Source organism: Bombina bombina, chromosome 3, assembly GCF_027579735.1.
Source record: "Bombina bombina isolate aBomBom1 chromosome 3, aBomBom1.pri, whole genome shotgun sequence".
NCBI classification, from domain to species: Eukaryota; Metazoa; Chordata; class Amphibia; order Anura; family Bombinatoridae; genus Bombina; species Bombina bombina.
In genome coordinates, this window is record NC_069501.1 from 77,345,386 (window position 1) to 77,365,933 (window position 20,548).

At 43.3% G+C, this 20,548-nt stretch overlaps 1 protein-coding gene across 1 annotated transcript in view; it reads left to right on the forward strand.

Annotated features, from left to right (window-relative positions):
- The window catches only part of LOC128652890 (uncharacterized), a 255,406-nt gene that overhangs the window by 25,779 nt on the left and 209,079 nt on the right, over positions 1 to 20,548 (forward strand). Inside the window, exon 2 of the mRNA XM_053705879.1 lies at positions 19,879 to 20,217. Within this exon, the coding sequence (XP_053561854.1) occupies positions 19,879 to 20,217 (339 nt within the window). The remainder of the gene's footprint in view (positions 1 to 19,878; positions 20,218 to 20,548) is intronic.

Here is a 20,548-nt window from a genome sequence, read left to right on the forward strand (position 1 = left end):
GTGTGTAACTAATGCAGGGACATGGCAAACTTTATAATTGTATTACTAAAAATTGCCATGTTGCTATGTGCCTGCATTTTGCTGCATTAGTTGTCATTAAAAGTATGGCAAATGTCTGCAGGAATGATTTTTTTGTTTACAAATAAAGGGAAAAGGCTTTATATCATCTTAGACAATAATAACCTCTAGTTTATGGCTTATTTTATTAATATAAATCAGTAATTTTCACCAAAGGTGTCATCTGCTAAGGTAATATAAAGTAATAAAGTAAATTATAGCTGTGCAATGTTCCTAATTTCTGTACTATTATGATAACTGGTATCCTTTTTTGTTATTTGGGTATGAAACATATATAAATAATTATTTCTCTCTGTTCCAAAGCAAGACTGGACTGAAAACCACTGCTTTCAATGTGACAGATGTAAAAGTAAAACAAAATCACAATGGTCACTAAATACACAAGTAACACCACATTTTCAAAATGCTCATTTAAAACATTTGTAGCCTTTTTAAATCACGGATATAAACAGCAACAAAAAACACCCTACACACGTTAATATCATCTAAGCTCAACATAGATCTATATGATAAGAGCCTCACGGTTCCACGGACACTGTATATTTAAAGTGAGGGTTGTATAAATCAAGCCTCGGCAGGCTTGTAGGAAGTAGGCACTCTGACACTTTCTCCAGCACTGAAAAGGCTCAGCAGTACCGCGCGCGCTGAGCAGCCCTCCTCCACAGCTTCTAATCTAAACAAAGCAAACGTTAACCCCATGGCTTCCAAAATAGCTGCAGTGTATTGCACAGAAATACATTGCAGCAACCTTTGTTAGCCATGGGTGTAAAAGGCAAGCAGTGCAGCCACTGCGATCAGATCAGATATGTACTGTGAGGGCATGAGGTGAGGAGGAAGCAACTTGCAGTTGTTATAAAGTGATTTCATAGAGCACAAAGTGGAATGCAACATACTATTTCTGAGTTTGAATCATCAGCAAGTTAAGAATGCTGATTTTATTATTGAAATACATAAATATGTGTATGATCTTTCTTACTTACATTTTTTTACACAGCTGATTTTTGTGTTCTGTTTCACTTTGATAACAGAAAACGCTGGAAAACCTCAAAGTGAAACCGCACACAAAGTTCAGCTGTGTAAAAAAATGTAAGAAAGATCATACACATATTTATGTATTTCAAAACGTACCCCCTCCAGTTTACAGATGAACTAATAATCGCACACTCACCTCCAGCTCACAGATGAACAACTAACAGGAGCTCACGGAGGCAGACTGCACTAAAGCAGAGACCAAGCTGAGCCTCCTATAGTAACAACTGAGATGCGAGACATGCGCTGAAACGGCTGCATGCTATGAAAAAGAAAAAAAAAGCTTTATCCCTGCTGCTGTCTGCTTGCCCGCAGCAGGGCTAAATGTAATAAGAAACCACCACCAGCAAAAAGAATATGTCTAACTCAAGGCTCAGATGATGGTTAGCATTTTTAGCAAGGTATGTACATTATTTTTTTAGACGTAATGCTATTGCACACTTAAAGGGACAGTCAAGTTATAAAAAAAAACTTTCATGTTTCAAATAGGGCATGTAATTTTAAACAACTTTTCAATTTACTTTTATCACCAATTTCTTTTGCATGATGTACTGAGTCCACGGATTCATCCTTACTTGCTTACTGACAGGAAGTAGCAAAGAGAGCACCACAGCAGAGCTGTCTATATAGCTCCCCCCTTAACTCCACCCCCCAGTCATTCTCTTTGCTGGCTCTAAGCAGGAAGGGTAAAGAGAAGAGGTGTTAAACTGTTAGTTTTATTTTATCTTCAATCAAGTGTTTGTTATTTCTCCAACATTGGTGTGTCCGGTCCACGGCGTCATCCATTACTTGTGGGAAATGTTCTCCCCCACAGGGAAAGGCAAGGAGAGCACACAGCAAGAGCTGTCCATATAGCTCCCCCTCTGGCTCCGCCCCCCAGCCATTCTCCTTGCCGCTCTGAACAAGTAGCATCTACCACGGGGATGGCGAGGAGTTTGTGGTGTTAGTTGTAGTTTTTTATTCTTCTATCAAGAGTTTGTTATTTTAAAATAGTGCTGGCTTGTACTATTTACTCTATAACAGAAAAGTGATGAAGATTTCTGTTTAAGAGGGCTATGATTTTAGCACAAGTAACTAAAATCCATTACTGTTACCACGCAGGACTGTTGAAACAAGAGAACTTCAGTTGGGGGTAACAGTTTGCAGACTCATCTGCTTCAGGTATGACTAGTCTCCTTCTAACAACACAGGCTAATGCTAGATGACAGTCATTTTTCCCCTCAGGGGAAACGGTAAGCCATTTTTCTTTCACCTCAGCAAAAAAGATAACAGGCTTCCCCTTTTTGTTTTTTATGCTGGTAGACACTGTTAGGGGCTAAATCGATTGGTTTTTATTACAATATTATACCATTTGAAATATTTTATAAGCTCACATACACTTGGGAACGTTTTTTATTGATCTGGCTTGTTTTAGACACCTAAATCTAGTCAGGAAGGCCCCTTCACTCTAGTGTGCTGAGGGAGGAAGCCTCATTTTGGCACTTCAGCTGCGCAGTTGAATTTCAAGGCAGTGCATGCAGATTCATGTGAGAGGGTCCTGTGGTTCAGAAAGTGACTCCAAAAGGTTTTTTTCTGTGAATGGTGACCCCTAAGGAAGGTAAAAAGCTGCAGCAAAGCTGTAGCTGGGATTGTGGTGTATAAAAACGGTTAAATCCAACAATTAGCTCCGCAATACTTTCTAAGCATTAAGACACTGGGGTCCAAATTTCAGAAAAATCGGATATTGCCTTCATAGTTTTTTGAACATTCAGAAATAAATGTGTCATTTTTTTATTTAAAGAGACAGTAACGTTTTTGTTTAAAATCGTTTTTATTGCATTGTTTGCCTGCCTAAATCTGTTTAACATGTCTGTTCCATCAGATAACCTATGTTCTGTGTGTATAGAGACAAATGTGGTTCCCCCTTCGAGTGTTTGTGATAATTGCGCCATAGCGTCCAAACAAAATCAGGACAGCTCTGTTATTTTTCATAATGTTGCCCAAGATGATTTATCTAATGAAGGTTGTGGGGATAGCTCTACATCCTCTCCTTCTGTGTCTACACCAGCTTTGCCCGCGCAGGCGACACCTAGCGCGCCAGTGCTTATTTCTATGCAACAATTATCAGCAGTAGTGGATAATTCTATAGCAAATCTTTTATCCAAACTGCCAGCTTTTCAGAGAAAGCGTGATTGTTCAGTTTTAAATACAGATAAAAAGGATGAACAATCAGACGCTGACGATGCCTTATCTATTTTACCCTCACATCAATCGGAATTGGCTGTGAGGGAAGGGCTGTCTGAGGGTGAAATTTCAGACTCAGGAAAAATTTCTCAACAGGCAGAACCTGATCTAGTGGCATTTAAGTTTAAGCTAGAACATCTTCGCGCTTTGCTTAAGGAGGTATTAACTACTCTGGATGACTGTGATTCCATGGTAGTACCAGAGAAGTTGTGCAAATTGGACAAATTTTTAGAGGTCCCAGTGCATGACGATGCTTTTCCAATACCTAAGAGGGTAGCGAACATAGTGGAAAAGGAGTGGGAGAAGCCAGGTGTACCCTTTGCCCCACCTCCTATATTTAAGAAAATGTTTCCCATAGTAGACCCTAGAAGGGACGCATGGCAAACGGTCCCGAAGGTTGAGGGAGCTTTTTCAACACTAGCGAAGCGCACAACTATTCCTATAGAGGACAGCTGCGCTTTCAAAGATCCTATGGATAAAAAATTGGAAGGATTGCTTAAAAAGATTTTTGTTCAGCAAGGGTTCATCCTTCAACCAGCTACGTGTGTTATTACTGTCACTTCAGCGGCGTCCTTTTGGTTCGAAGAACTAGAAAGGTCGCTCCAGAAAGAGACTTCCTATGAAGAAGTCATGGACAGAATTCACGCATTAAAGTTAGCTAATTCCTTTATATTGGATGCCGCCTTTCAAATAACGAAATTGGCGGAGAAAAACTCAGGTTTTGCTATAGTAGCGCGGAGGGCGCTTTGGCTAAAATCCTGGTCGGCGGATGTGTCGTCCAAGACTAAGTTACTGAATATTCCTTTCAAGGGTAAGACCCTTTTTGGGCCGGAATTGAAGGAAATTATTTCAGACATCACTGGGGGTAAGGGCCATGCCCTCCCACAGGATAGGCCTTTTAAGGCTAAGAACAAGTCTAATTTTCGTTCCTTTCGCAATTTCAGGAACGGACCGGCTAATAACTCCACTGCCGCTAGACAAGAAGGTAACGCGGCCCAGCCCAAACCCGCTTGGAAGCCCATGCAAGGCTGGAACAAGGGTAAACAAACCAAGAAACCTGCTGCTGCTACCAAGACAGCATGAAGGGGTAGCCCCCGATCCGGGACCGGATCTGGTAGGGGGCAGACTATCTCTCTTCGCTCAGGCTTGGGCAAGAGATGTTCTGGATCCCTGGGCACTAGAGATAGTTTCCAAGGGATACCTGTTAGAATTCAAGGGACTTCCTCCAAAGGGAAGGTTCCACTTGTCTCGCTTATCTTCAGACCAGATAAAGAAACAGGCATTCTTACATTGTGTAAGAGACCTATCAAAGATGGGAGTGATAAACCCAGTCCCCTCCGGGGAACAAGGTTCTAGGGTTTTACTCAAACCTGTTTGTGGTTCCCAAAAAAGAGGGAACTTTCAGGCCAATTCTGGATTTAAAGATATTAAACAAGTTCCTCAGAGTTCCATCCTTCAAGATGGAAACCATTCGGACAATCTTACCAACAATCCAGCAGGGTCAATTTTTGACTACCGTGGATCTAAAGGATGCGTATCTGCATATCCCAATCCACAAATCTCATCATCAGTTCCTGAGGTTCGCCTTTCTGGACAAACATTACCAGTTTGTGGCTCTTCCATTCGGTTTAGCCACCGCTCCCAGAATTTTCACAAAGGTGCTAGGATCCCTTCTAGCGGTCCTAAGACCGAGGGGCATCGCTGTAGCACCTTATCTAGACGACATCCTAATCCAAGCGTCGTCTCTTTCCAAAGCGAGGGCTCATACAGACATTGTGTTGGCTTTTCTCAGATCTCACGGGTGGAAAGTGAACATAGAAAAAAGTTCACTGTCACCGTCCACAAGGGTTCCTTTTCTGGGAACAATAATAGATTCTGTGGAAATGAAGATCTTTCTCACAGACGTCAGAAAGACAAAGCTTCTAAAAGCTTGTCGAGTTCTTCACTCTATTCCTCAACCCTCCATAGCTCAATGCATGGAAGTAATAGGACTAATGGTCGCAGCAATGGATGTGGTTCCTTTTGCTCGAATTCATCTAAGACCATTACAGCTGTGCATGCTCAATCAGTGGAATGGGGACTATACAGACTTGTCTCCCCAAATTCAAGTAGACCAGGTAACCAGGGACTCACTTCTCTGGTGGTTGACCCAGGATCACCTGTCTCAGGGAATGAGTTTCCGCAGACCGGAGTGGGTCATCGTCACAACCGACGCCAGCCTCTTGGGGTGGGGCGCGGTCTGGGACTCTCTGCAAGCTCAGGGCCTATGGTCGCGGGAAGAGTCGCTTCTCCCGATAAACATTTTGGAACTAAGAGCTATATTCAATGCGCTCCTGGCTTGGCCTCAGCTAGCGGAAGCCAGGTTCATAAGATTTCAGTCGGACAACATAACGACTGTTGCGTACATCAATCATCAGGGGGGAACAAAGAGTTCCCTAGCGATGAAGGAAGTAACCAAGATAATCCAATGGGCAGAGAATCACTCCTGCCATCTATCTGCTATTCACATCCCAGGAGTAGACAACTGGGAGGCGGACAATTTGAGTCGTCAGACTTTCCATCCGGGGGAGTGGGAACTCCATCCGGAGGTCTTTGCTCAGTTAACCCAATTATGGGGCATTCCAGACATGGATCTAATGGCGTCCCGTCAGAACTTCAAGATTCCTTGCTACGGGTCCAGATCCAGGGATCCCAAGGCGACTCTAGTGGATGCATTAGTGGCGCCTTGGTCGTTCAACCTAGCATATGTGTTTCCACTGTTTCCTCTCCTCCCTAGGCTCATATCCAGGATCAAACAGGAGAAGGCCTCGGTGATTCTGATAGCTCCTGCGTGGCCACGCAGGACTTGGTATGCAGACCTGGTGAATATGTCATCGGCTCCACCATGGAAGCTACCTTTGAGACAGGACCTTCTAGTACAAGGTCCATTCGAACATCCCAATCTAGTTTCTCTGCAGCTGACTGCTTGGAAATTGAACGCTTGATTTTATCCAAGCGTGGATTTTCAAATTCTGTGATTGATACTCTGGTCCAAGCCAGAAAACCTGTGACTAGAAAGATTTACCATAAAATATGGAAAAAATATATCTGTTGGTGTGAATCCAAAGGATTCTCCTGGAGTAAGATTAAAATTCCAAAGATTCTCTAATTTCTCCAAGAAGGTTTGGATAAAGGATTGTCAGCTAGTTCTCTAAAAGGACAGATTTCTGCATTATCCGTCTTGTTGCACAAACGACTGGCAGGTTTGCCAGATGTACAAGCTTTTGTTCAGGCTTTGGTTAGAATCAAGCCTGTTTACAGACCCATGACTCCTCCTTGGAGTCTAAATTTAGTTCTTTCAGTTCTTCAAGGGGTTCCGTTTGAACCTTTACATTCCATAGATATTAAGTTACTATCTTGGAAAGTTCTGTTTTTGGTTGCTATTTCTTCTGCTAGAAGAGTTTCTGAATTATCTGCTTTGCAGTGTGATCCACCCTATCTGGTGTTCCATTCAGATAAGGTTGTTTTGCGTACTAAGCCTGGTTTTCTTCCAAAAGTTGTTTCCAACAAGAACATCAACCAGGAAATAGTTGTTCCTCCTTTGTGCCCGAATCCAGTTTCAAAGAAGGAACGTTTATTACACAATTTAGATGTTGTTCGTGCTTTAAAGTTCTATTTAGAAGCAACAAAAGATTTTAGACAAACCTCATCCTTGTTTGTCGTTTACTCTGGTAAGAGGAGAGGTCAAAAAGCTACTGCTACCTCTCTCTCTTTCTGGCTGAAAAGCATTATCCGCTTGGCTTATGAAACTGCCGGACGGCAGCCTCCTGACCGTATCACAGCTCACTCTACTAGGGCTGTGGCTTCCACATGGGCCTACAAGAACGAGGCTTCTGTTGACCAGATATGTAAGGCAGCGACTTGGTCTTCTCTGCTTCTTCGGAGGCTATTTTTGGGAGAAAGGTTTTGCAAGCCGTGGTGCCTTCCGTTTAGGTAACCCGATTTGCTCCCTCCCTTCATCCGTGTCCTAAAGCTTTGGTATTGGTTCCCACAAGTAATGGATGACGCCGTGGACCGGACACACCAATGTTGGAGAAGACAGAATTTATGCTTACCTGATAAATTACTTTCTCCAACGGTGTGTCCGGTCCACGGCCCGCCCTGGTTTTTTTTTTTTAATCAGGTTGAAAAATTTTTCTTTATACACTACAGTCACCACGGCACCCTATAGTTTCTCCTTTTTCTCCTAACCGTCGGTCGAATGACTGGGGGGCGGAGCCAGAGGGGGAGCTATATGGACAGCTCTTGTTGTGTGCTCTCCTTGCCTTTTCCTGTGGGGGAGAACATTTCCCACAAGTAATGGATGACGCCGTGGACCGGACACACCGTTGGAGAAAGTAATTTATCAGGTAAGCATAAATTCTGTCTTTTAAATGGTACCGGTGTTGTACTATTTACTCTCAGGCAGGACATAGATGAAGATTTCTGCCTGGAGGATGATGATCTTAGCATTTGTAACTAAGGTCCACTGCTGTTCCCACAGAAGCTGAGGAGTACAGGTAAACTTCAGTGTGAGGAACGGTTCTTGCTATACAGCAATGAGGTATGTTCAGTCATATTTTCTGCAGAGACTGTGTTAACTCAGAAAGGCTGACAGTGTCCCCATTAGGGGAAGGGTAAGCAGTAATCCTAGTGTATCAGAGGTTTTTACTAGCTTGCATAAAGGGTAAAATTTTTGTGGGCACTCAGTTTGTTATGTGAATTTGGGAACACACGTTTTTTTGTGTCTGGGAGTAACGTTTTTCTGTTTTATGGGAACATTTGCTTGAGGGTTCTTTGGGGTTCTTTATAACCCACATGGCTTTCAGGCAGGGTTTGTTAGTTTAGTGTAGGCCCCAGCAACATCGAGTGAGGTGGGCGGGGCCTATTTTTGCGCCTCAGTTGCGCATTTACAAGCAGCAAGCAACTTCTCCTGAGGTCCTGATAGTATTCTGAGGGACTAATTGAAGCTTTAAACCCCATATTATCGCTTCCTAAGGGCAGGTAGGGCCACAGCAGAGCTGTGGCAAGGTGCTTTAGGGGGTTTTAACCAGTTTTAGACAATTTTCAATCTGGTTTTTTCATTTGGGGGTCTATTGCTTTTTTACTTGTGGTGCAATCCTTCTAAAGCTTAGTGGGTACACTGTTAAAATTTCGGAATTTTTGAAGCAATTTCTCTTACAAGGTGTATCCAGTCCACGGATTCATCCTTACTTGTGGGATATTCTCATTCCCTACAGGAAGTGGCAAAGAGAGCACACAGCAGAGCTGTCCATATAGCTCCCCCTCAGGCTCCGCCCCCCCAGTCATTCTCTTTGCCGCTCTAAGAAGTAGCATCTCCACGGGAGGGTAAAGTGAATGTGGTGTTAGATTTGTAGTTTTTATTTCTTCAATCAAGAGTTTGTTATTTTTAAATAGTGCCGGTTTGTACTATTTACTCTGTGGCAGAAAGTGATGAAGATTTCTGCTGAGAGGAAAACGATTTTAGCATGTTGTAACTAAAATCCATTGCTGTTCCCACACAGGACTGGCGAGTACCAGAAAAATTCAGTTGGGGGGAACAGTTTGCAGGCTTAACTGCTATAAGGTATGTTTCAGTCATTTTATTCTAGTCAAGACTTAGTAATGCTAGAAGACTGACAAGAATCCCCATGTGGGAAAGGTAAGCCATATTCTGAGACTTAGTATAGAAGGAAGGCTTATTTAAAAGGGCTCAAAACACTGGTGGACACTGTTAAGGGGCAATCGATTATTTTATAACAACAATCTGATCTTTTTACAAGTTTTTATTACATTGGGAACGTTTTATGGGTTTTTTTTTCCGCATGGCATATATTTAGACACCTATTTAGGCTTGTGAAGGCCCCACAACTCCAGAGTGGAGAGGGAGGGGGCCTAAATTTTGCGCCTCAATTGCGCAGTTGTTATTGCAGACAGCTTCATGCAGCTTCACGTGGAGGGTCCAAAGATTACTTGAGGACTTCATAGAGGCTTACTTTCGATCAAAACTAATCCCCAAGGAAGGTAGGGCCACAGCAGCTTGCTGTGGCATGATGCTGTAGTTTGCTAACCGATTGCCAGCTTTACTTTGCTCCAGTTTGGCCATTAAGGGGTTAATTGACTTGAAATTCTCTGTGCAATCATTTCAAAGCATTAGGATCATATGGTGAAAATTTCATAAAGATCGGGTTAATTTTGGAGATTTAGTAAAAAAAGTGTGCGCTTTTTATTATTTAAATGCACAGTACTGTTTTTTCGAAAATTGTTTTTTTCTGTATTTGAGTGCTGTTTAAGTCTGTTTAACATGTCTGAGCCTACAGATAGACATTGCTCTATGTGTTTAGTAGCCATGGTGGAACCCCCTTTACATTTGTGTTTTAAGTGTGCTAATGTGTCTAAACATTTTAAAGATCACGATGTTTCACTTATAAATGTATCCCAAGATGATTCTTTAACAGAAGGTAATGAGGATAGCCCACCTTCCTCTCCCTATGTGTCGACACCAGTTACGCCCGCGCAAGTGATGCCTAGTACCTCTAGCGCATTGGCCCCTATTACATTACAACAATTAGCAGCAGTCATGGATAATTCCCTTGCAGCATTTTTATCCAAACTGCCAGTTTTTCCTAAAAAGCGTGATAGCTCGGTCTTAAGAACAGAGTGTGAGCAATCAGAAGCTTTGGGGGATTTATCTGTTGTACCCTCACAACACTCTGAGGTGTCGGTGAGGGATGTGCTGTCCGAGGGAGAAATTTCTGACACTGGAAAGGTTTCTCAGCGGGCAGAATCAGATTCCTTAGCGTTTAAATTTAAGCTGGAACACCTCCGCGTGCTGCTTAAGGAGGTATTAGCTACGCTGGATGATTGCGACCCCATGGTGGTCCCAGAGAAATTGTGTAAAATGGACAGATATCTAGAAGTCCCTGTATACACTGATGCGTTTCTGATCCCGAAGAGGGTGGCGGATATTGTGGATAGGGAGTGGGAGAGACCAGGTGTACCCTTTGTTCCCCCCCCTATCTTTAAGAAAATGTTCCCCATAACGGATCCCAGACGGGACGCATGGCAGACGGTCCCTAAGGTAGAGGGGGCAGTTTCAACACTAGCCAAGCGCACAACCATACCAATTGAAGACAGTTGTGCTTTCAAAGATCCTATGGATAAAAAATTAGAAGGTTTACTAAAGAAAATCTTTGTCCAACAGGGTTTCCTTCTCCAACCTATTGCCTGCATTATTCCTGTAACTACTGCAGCGGCTTTCTGGTTTGAGGCGCTGGAGGAGTCGCTCCAGACGGAGATCTTTTCGGGCCCGAGTTGAAAGAGATTATTTCGGATATCACTGGGGGAAAGGGCCATGCCCTCCCGCAAGATAGGCCTTTTAAGGCTAAAAACAAGGCTAATTTTCGTTCCTTTCGCAACTTCAAGAGCGGTCCTGCTTCAACCTCTGCGACCGCAAAGCAAGAGGGTAACTCCCCACAGCCCAAGGCAACCTGGAAGCCTATGCAGGGCTGGAACAAGGGTAAACAGGCCAAGAAGCCTGCAGCTGCTACTAAGACAGCATGAAGGGGTAGCCCCCGATCCGGGACCGGATCTGGTAGGGGGCAGACTCTCTCTCTCTTTGCTCAGGCTTGGGCAAGAGATGTTCACGATCCCTGGGCATTAGAGATAGTTGCTCAGCGATACCTTCTAGAATTCAAGGACTCTCCTCCAAGGGGAAGGTTCCACATTTCTCGTCTGTCTTCAGACACGACAAAGAAAGAGGCGTTCTTACGCTGTGTAGAAGATCTAATCAAGATGGGAGTGATATATCCAGTCCCAATTACAGAACAAGGACTGGGTTTTTACTCAAACCTGTTTGTGGTTCCCAAAAAGGAAGGAACTTTCAGACCAATCCTGGATCTAAAAATTCTAAACAAATTCCTCAGAGTTACATCATTCAAGATGGAGACCATTCGGACAATCTTACCGATGATCCAGGAAGGTCAATATATGACTACCATGGATTTAAAGGATGCGTACCTTCATATTCCTATCCACAAAGATCACCATCAGTTCCTAAGGTTCGCTTTTCTAGACAAGCATTACCAGTTTGTGGCCCTTCCCTTCGGGTTGGCCACCGCTCCAAGAATTTTCACAAAGGTGCTAGGGTCCCTTCTGGCGGTCCTAAGGCCGCGGGGCATTGCAGTAGCACCCTATCTGGACGACATCTTAATACAGGCGTCGTCTTTTCCCAGAGCCAAGGCTCATACGGATATTGTTCTGGCCTTTCTAAGGTCTCACGGGTGGAAGGTGAACACCGAAAAAAGTTCTCTGTCCCCCCTCACAAGGGTTCCCTTCCTGGGAACATTAATAGACTCGGTAGAAATGAAAATATTTCTGACGGAGGTCAGAAGGTTAAAGCTTCTAAGCACTTGCCGAGCTCTTCATTCCATTCCTCGGCCATCTGTAGCTCAGTGCATGGAGGTTATCGGATTAATGGTAGCAGCAATGGACATAGTCCCTTTTGCTCGAATTCATCTCAGGCCACTGCAATTGTGCATGCCCAAACAGTGGAATGGGGATTATGCAGATTTGTCTCCTCAAATCCAACTGGACCAGAAAACCAGAGATTCTCTTCTCTGGTGGTTGTCTCAGGATCACCTGTCGCAGGGAATGTGCTTCCGCAGACCGGAGTGGATCATTGTAACGACCGACGCCAGCCTGTTAGGCTGGGGCGCGGTCTGGGGATCCGTGAAAGCTCAGGGCCTTTTGTCTCGGGAAGAGTCTCTTCTCCCGATAAACACTTTGGAACTGAGAGCGATATTCAACACGCTCCAGGCATGGCCACAACTAGCGGCGGCCAAATTCATCAGATTCCAGTCGGACAACATCACGACTGTAGCATACATAAATCATCAGGGAGGAACAAAGAGTTCCTTAGCGATGAAAGAAGTAACCAAGATAATCAGATGGGCGGAGGCTCACTCTTGCCATCTATCTGCAATTCACATCCCAGGAGTAGACAACTGGGAGGCGGATTTCCTAAGTCGTCAGACTTTTCACCCGGGGGAGTGGGAACTCCACCCGGAGGTATTTGCTCAGCTGACTCAGCTATGGGGCATTCCAGAGTTGGATCTGATGGCGTACCGTCAGAACACCAAACTTCCTCTTTACGGATCCAGGTCCAGGGACCCCAAGGCGGCATTGATAGATGCTCTAGTAGCGCCTTGGTCCTTCAAGCTGGCCTATGTCTTTCCACCGTTTCCTCTTCTCCCTCGGCTGGTAGCCAGAATCAAACAGGAGAAGGCCTCGGTAATTCTGATAGCGCCTGTGTGGCCACGCAGGACTTGGTATGCAGACCTAGTGGACATGTCATCTGTCCTACCATGGACACTGCCATCGAGGCAGGATCTTCTAATTCAGGGTCTATTCAAGCATCCAAATCTAGTTTCTCTGCTGACTGCTTGGAGATTGAACGCTTAATTTTATCCAAGCGTGGGTTCTCTGAATCAGTCATAGATACTCTGATCCAAGCTAGAAAACCTGTCACCAGGAAAATTTACCATAAGATATGGCGAAAATATCTTTGTTGGTGTGAATCCAAGGGTTACTCGTGGAGTAAAATTAGGATTCCAAGAATATTGTCTTTTCTCCAAGAAGGATTGGAGAAAGGTTTATCAGCTAGTTCCTTAAAGGGGCAGATATCCGCTCTGTCGATCCTTTTACACAAACGTCTGGCAGCAGTACCAGATGTTCAAGCGTTTGTACAGGCATTAGTCAGAATCAAGCCTGTCTATAAACCTGTGGCTCCTCCATGGAGTCTAAATTTAGTTCTTTCAGTTCTTCAAGGGGTTCCGTTTGAACTTTTACATTCCATAGATATTAAGTTATTATCTTGGAAAGTTTTGTTTTTGGTAGCTATATCTTCTGCTCGAAGAGTTTCTGAATTGTCTGCTTTGCAGTGTAATTCACCCTATCTGGTGTTCCATGCAGATAAGGTGGTTTTGCGTACCAAACCTGGTTTTCTTCCTAAAGTGGTTTCTAATAAGAACATTAACCAGGAAATCATTGTTCCTTCTCTGTGTCCTAAACCATCTTCTAAGAAGGAACGGCTTTTACACAATCTTGATGTGGTTCGTGCTTTGAAATTCTATTTACAAGCAAATAAGGATTTCAGACAAACATCATCTTTGTTTGTTGTCTATGCTGGTAAGAGGAGAGGTCAAAAAGCTACGGCTACCTCTCTTTCCTTCTGGTTGAAAAGCATCATCCGATTGGCTTATGAGACTGCTGGACAGCAGCCTCCTGAACGAATTACAGCTCATTCCACCAGAGCTGTGGCTTCCACTTGGGCCTTCAAGAATGAGGCTTCTGTTGAACAGATTTGTAAGGCAGGGACGTGGTCTTCACTGCATACTTTTGCCAAATTTTACAAATTCGATACTTTTGCTTCTTCGGAGGCTATTTTTGGGAGACAGGTTTTGCAAGCAGTGGTGCCTTCCGTTTAGGTGACCTGACTTGTTCCCTCCCTTCATCCGTGTCCTAAAGCTTTGGTATTGGTATCCCACAAGTAAGGATGAATCCGTGGACTGGATACACCTTGTAAGAGAAAACAGAATTTATGCTTACCTGATAAATTACTTTCTCTTACGGTGTATCCAGTCCACGGCCGCCCTGGCATTTAAGTCAGGATATAACATTTTTTGTTTAAAACTACAGTCACCACTGCACCCTATGGTTTCTCCTTTTTCTCCTAACCGTCGGTCGAATGACTGGGGGGGCGGAGCCTGAGGGGGAGCTATATGGACAGCTCTGCTGTGTGCTCTCTTTGCCACTTCCTGTAGGGAATGAGAATATCCCACAAGTAAGGATGAATCCGTGGACTGGATACACCGTAAGAGAAAGTAATTTATCAGGTAAGCATAAATTCTGTTTTTAACCTGTTTTGCAGTTTGTGTATGCCTTTTTTTTCTCTACTCTCTCAGTACCGTTTTTGCAAATTGTGTTTTTTTCATGAAATAAAGTGTTTTCCAAGCTTGCTTGCTTCATTACTAGCCTGTGAAACATGTCTGACACTGAGGAAACTCATTGTTCAATTTGTTTAGAAGCCATTGTGGAACCCCCTCTAAGAATGTGTCCCAATTGTACTGATATGTCTATAAATTGCAAACAGCATATTTTGACTTATAAGAATTTGGCATTAAATGATTCTCAGACAGAAGGAAATCAGGTTTCGCCATCTAGTTCTCCCCAAGTGTCACAACCAGTTACGCCCGCACAAGTGACGCCAAGTACTTCTAGTGCGTCTCATTCTTTCACCTTGCAAGATATGGCTTCAGTTATGAATACTACCCTCACAGAGGTTTTATCTAAACTGCCAGGGTTGCAAGGGAAGCGCAGTAGCTCTGGGTTAAGAACAAATGCTGAGCCTTCTGACGCTTTAGTAGCCATATCCGATATTCCCTCACAATGTTCTGAAGTAGGGATGAGGGATTTTCTATCTGAGGGAGAGATTTCTGATTCAGGAAAGATGTTCCCTCAGACAGATTCAGATATGACGGCATTTAAATTTAAGCTAGAGCACCTCCGCTTATTGCTCAGGGAGGTTTTAGCTACTCTGGATGATTGTGACCCTATTGCAGTTCCAGAGAAATTGTGTAAAATGGACAAATATTTAGAGGTTTCTGTTTACACTGATGTTTTTCCGGTCCCTAAGAGGATTTCGGACATTGTTACTAAGGAGTGGGATAGACCAGGTATTCCGTTCTCTCCCCCTCCTGTTTTTAAGAAAATGTTTCCCATTTCTGACACCATAAAGGACTCATGGCAGACGGTCCCTAAGGTGGAGGGAGCTATTTCTACCCTGGCTAAGCGTACAACTATAGCTATTGAAGACAGTTGTGCTTTCATTGATCCTATGGATAAAAAGTTATAGGGTCTCCTAAAGAAAATTTTTGTTCACCAAGGTTTTCTTCTTCAACCTATAGCGTGCATTGTTCCTGTAACCACTGCAGCTGCCTTTTGGTTTGAAGCTCTAGAAGAGGCTCTTCAGATGGAGACCCCACTAGATGATATTTTGGACAGAATTAAGGCTCTTAAGTTGGCTAATTCTTTTATTACAGATGCCGCTTTTCATCTTGCTAAATTAGCGGCTAAGAATTCAGGTTTTGCCATTTTAGTGCATAGAGCGTTGTGGCTTAAGTCCTGGTCAGCTGATGTGTCATCTAAATCTAAGCTTTTCTCCATCCCTTTCAAAGGTAAGACTCTATTCGGGCCTGCACTGAAAGAGATCATTTCAGACATTTCTGGAGGGAAGGGTCATACCCTCCCTCAGGATAAGTCAAATAAGACAAGGACCAAACAAAATAATTTTCGTTCCTTTCGAAACTTCAAGAATGGTCCCACTTCTTCTTCCTCTGCTGCAAAGCAAGAGGGGAACTTTGCTCAATCCAAGCCAACCTGGAGACCTAATCAGGCTTGGAACAAGGGTAAACAGGCCAAAAAGCCTGCTGCTGCCACTAAGTCAGCATGAAGGGGTAGCCCCCGATCCGGGACCGGATCAAGTAGGGGGCAGACTCTTTCTCTCTTTGCTCAGGCCTGGGCAAGAGACGTTCAGGATTCCTGGGCAGTAGAAATTGTAACCCAGGGATAACTTCTAGATTTCAAGGATTCCCCTCCAAGGGGGAGGTTCCATCTTTCTCAATTGTCTGTAAACCCGACAATTGCGCTGTGTAGAAGACCTTTTTACCATGGGAGTGATCTGCCCAGTTCCAAAAGCAGAACAGGGGCAGGGGTTCTACTCCAGTCTATAGTTCCCAAAAAGGAGGGAACCTTCAGACCAATTTTGGATCTCAAGATCGTAAACCAATTCCTAAGAGTTCCATCTTTCAAGATGGAGACCATTTGGACTATCTTACCATTGATCCAGGAGGGTCAATATATGACCACCGTGGACTTAAAGGATGCATATCTACACATTCCTATCCACAAAGTTCATCACCAGTTCCTCAGGTTCGCCTTTCTGGACAAGCATTATCACTTTGTGGCTCTTCCTTTCGGGTTGGCCACGGCGCCACAAATCTTCACGAAGGTGCTAGGGTCCCTTCTGGCGGTTCTAAGGCCACGGGTCATAGCAGTGGCGCCTTATCTAGACGACATTCTAATTCAATCGTCAACCTTACAACTAGCCAAGTCTCACACGGACTTAGTGTTGGCCTTTCTAAGATCTCACGGGTGGAAGGTGAACGTAAAAAAGAGTTCTCTTTTTCCCCTCACAAGAGTTTCATTTCTAGGGACTCTGATAGACTCAATGGACATGAAAATATTTATGACGGAGGTCAGAAAATCAAAGATTTTGTCCACCTGCCGAGCTCTTCACTCCATTCCTCGGCCGTCAGTGGCTCAGTGTATGGAGGTAATCGGACTTATGGTAGCGGCAATGGACATAGTTCCGTTTGCTCGCTTGCATCTCAGACCACTGCAACTATGCATGCTCAATCAGTGGAATGGGGATTATGTGGATTTATCTCCTCAGATAAATCTGGATCAAGAGACCAGAGACTCTCTTCTTTGGTGGTTTTCACAGGATCATCTGTCCCAGGGAATGTGTTTCCGCAGGCCAGAATGGGTTATAGTGACGATAGACGGCAGCCTTCTGGGCTGGGGTGCAGTCTGGAATTCCCTAAAGGCTCAGGGTTTGTGGACTCGGGAGGAGGCTCTCCTACCGATAAATATTCTGGAACTAAGAGCGATATTCAATGCTCTCCAGGCATGGCCTCAGCTGGCTTCGGCCAGATTCATCAGGTTTCAGTCGGACAACATCATGACTGTGGCTTATATCAATCATCAGGGCGGAACAAGGAGTTCCTTAGTGATGATAGAGGTCTCAAGGATAATCCAATGGGCAGAGGCTCACTCTTGCCATCTGTCAGCGATCTATATCCCAGGTGTAGAGAATTGGGAGGCAGACTTTCTAAGTTGTCAGACTTTTCATCCGGGGTAGTGGGAACTCCATCCGGAGGTGTTTGCTCAACTGGTTCGCCTATGGGGCACACCAGAATTGGATCTGATGGCGTCTCGTCAGAACACCAAATTTCCTCGTTACGGCTCCAGGTCAAGGAATCCTCAGGCTGTACTGATAGATGCTCTAGCAGTACCCTGGTCGTTCAACCTGGCTTATGTGTTTCCACCTTTCCCTCTCCTTCCATGTCTGATTGTCAGAATCAAACAGGAGAGAGCATCGGTGATTTTGATAGCGCCTGCGTGGCCACACAGGACTTGGTATGCAGACCTGGTGGACATGTCATCTCTTCCACCATGGTCTCTGCCGCTGAGACAGGACTTTCTGATTCAAGGTCCATTCAGGCATCCAAATCTAATTTCTCTGCAACTGACTGCTTGGAGATTGAACGCTTGATTCTATCAAAGCGGGGTTTCTCTGAGTCAGTCATAAATACCTTGATTCAGGCTCGAAAGCCTGTTACCAGGAAAATCTATCATAATATATGGCGCGAATATCTTTTTTGGTGCGAATCCAAGGGCTTCTCCTGGAGTAAAATCAGGATTCCTAGGATTTTGTCTTTTCTCCAAGAGGGATTGGAGAAAGGATTGTCAACTAGTTCTCTAAAAGGACTGATATCTGCTCTGTCTATTTTGTTGCACAAGCGTCTGGCAGATATTCCAGACGTTCAGGCTTTTTGTCAGGCTTTAGCTAGAATTAAGCCTGTGTTTAAATCTGTTGCTCCGCCTTGGAGTCTAAATTTAGTTCTTAGAGTTCTTCAGGGGGTTCCGTTTGAACCCATGCATTCCATAGATATTAAGCTTTTATCTTGGAAAGTTTTGTTCCTAGTTGCTATCTCTTCAGCTCGAAGAGTTTCTGAACTATCTGCATTACAATGTGACTCACCTTATCTTGTGTTCCATGCTGATAAGGTGGTTTTGTGTACCAAGCCTGGGTTCCTACCTAAGGTTGTTACTAACAGGAATATCAATCAGGAAATTGTTGTTCCTTCTCTGTGTCCTAATCCTTCTTGTAAGAAGGAACGTCTGTTGCACAACTTGGACGTGGTTCGTGCTTTGAAATTTTATTTGCAGGCAACCAAAGATTTTTGTCAAACATATTCTTTGTTGTCTATTCTGGAAAGCATAGGGGTCAAAAAGCGACGGCGACTTCTCTTTCCTTTTGGCTGAAAAGCATCATCCGTTTGGCTTATGAGACTGCTGGACAGCAGCCTCCTGAAAGGATTACAGCTCATTCTACTAGAGCGGTAGCTTCCACATGGGCTTTTAAAATTGATGCTTCTGTTTAACAGATTTGTAAGGCTGCAACTTGGTCTTCGCTTCATACCTTTTCAAAATTTTACAAATTTGATACTTTTGCTTCTTCGGAGGCTATTTTTGGGAGACAGGTTTTGCAAGCAGTGGTACCTTCCGTTTAGGTTTCTGTCTTGTCCCTCCCTTCATCCGTGTCCTAAAGCTTTGGTATTGGTATCCCACAAGTAAGGATGAATCCGTGGACTCGGTACATCATGCATAAGAAAACAAAATTTATGCTTACCTGATAAATTTCTTTCTTTTGCGATGTACCGAGTCCACGGCCCGCCCTGTCTATTCAAGACAGATAGTATTTTTTTTTTTTTATGTAAACTTCAGTCACCTCTGCACCTTATAGTTTCTCCTTTTCTTCCTTGGCCTTCGGTTGAATGACTGGGGGGGTGGAGTTAAGGGGGGAGCTATATAGACAGCTCTGCTGTGGTGCTCTCTTTGCTACTTCCTGTCAGGAAGGACAATATCCCACAAGTAAGGATGAATCCGTGGACTTGGTACATCGCAAAAGAAAGAAATTTATCAGGTAAGCATAAATTTTGTTTTTGCTTTGTTCTCTTGGTATTCTTTAGTTGAAAGCTAAACCTAGGAGGTTCATATGCTAATTTCTTAGACCTTGAAGGCTGCCTCTAATCCAAGTGCATTTTGATAGTTTTTCACCACTAGAGGGCATTAGTTCACATGTTTCATATAGATAACATTGAGTTCATGCACGTGAATTTACCATGGAGACAGCTCTGATTGGCTAAAATGCAAGTCTGTCAAAAGAACTGAAATAAGGGGTCAGTCTGCTGAGACTTAGATACAAGGTAATTACAGAGGTAAATTGTGTATAATTATAACTGTGTTGGTTATGCAAAACTGGGGAATTGGTAATTAAGGGATTATCTATCTTTTAAAACAACAAAAATGTTGGTGTTGACTGTCCCTTTAATAGACTAAGGTACATATTTAACACAACTTTTATATGCACTAGGAAACCAAAATAATTATGTGACTCATTTTATTGCGATATTCACTCTATTGCGGTGGTCTGGAACCCAAACCCACAATATCTCTGAGGTACACCTGTATACAAATAAAACTAATAACCAGGCAGAAGAATACACAATGGTAGTTCAAGTTATATATATATATGGCTTCCTTAAATTTTGTTAGAAATGTTTACTTGGAAAGGAAAAGTCTGTTGAACTATTTCTAATCTTTGAAAAATCTGTTCGTCTCTAGGATCAGAACATGAAGTAAAATGTGAAAATACAACTGCTGCTCACATTGGTGCAAACGTAACTCTGAAATGTGACTTCTTATCATCGTATGATGTTCTGCAAGTTACTTGGCAGAAGCAAACAAAGGACGTATTGGAAAACATGGCCACCTGTAGCAGAAAGTATGGGGTTAAAATTGTAAGTCCCTTTGACAAACGCATATTGGTTAAAAGCACAAGTACACACAGATCAACCATGATTATTTTCGATTTGAAAAAGGAAGATGAAACCTGCTATTTTTGTCTTTTCAACTCATATCGATATGGGGCATACAAAGGACAAGTTTGCATCACATTACAAGGTAAGGATTAAATACAGAATGTAATTCATCTCAACAGTAAATCTAATTCCTATTGTTTTCCACAGGGATTCATTTAAAGGGACATTAAGTCAAAATTAAAGTGTAATGATTCTGATAGAGCATGTAACTTATTAAAAAAATCTGTACTTTTTAAACACAGATTGATTCTATCTATAAGTGCATGTTCCTGAGTATGCTGTCATTTTTAATGTACGATCCATCTGAATTATGAACCTTTAATGTTTACTTCATTGAAATACATAATATGTATTAACTGATTTTGTAATGTGGCATTCCTAATCCACAGCAGAATGTTTACCTGAACAAAACC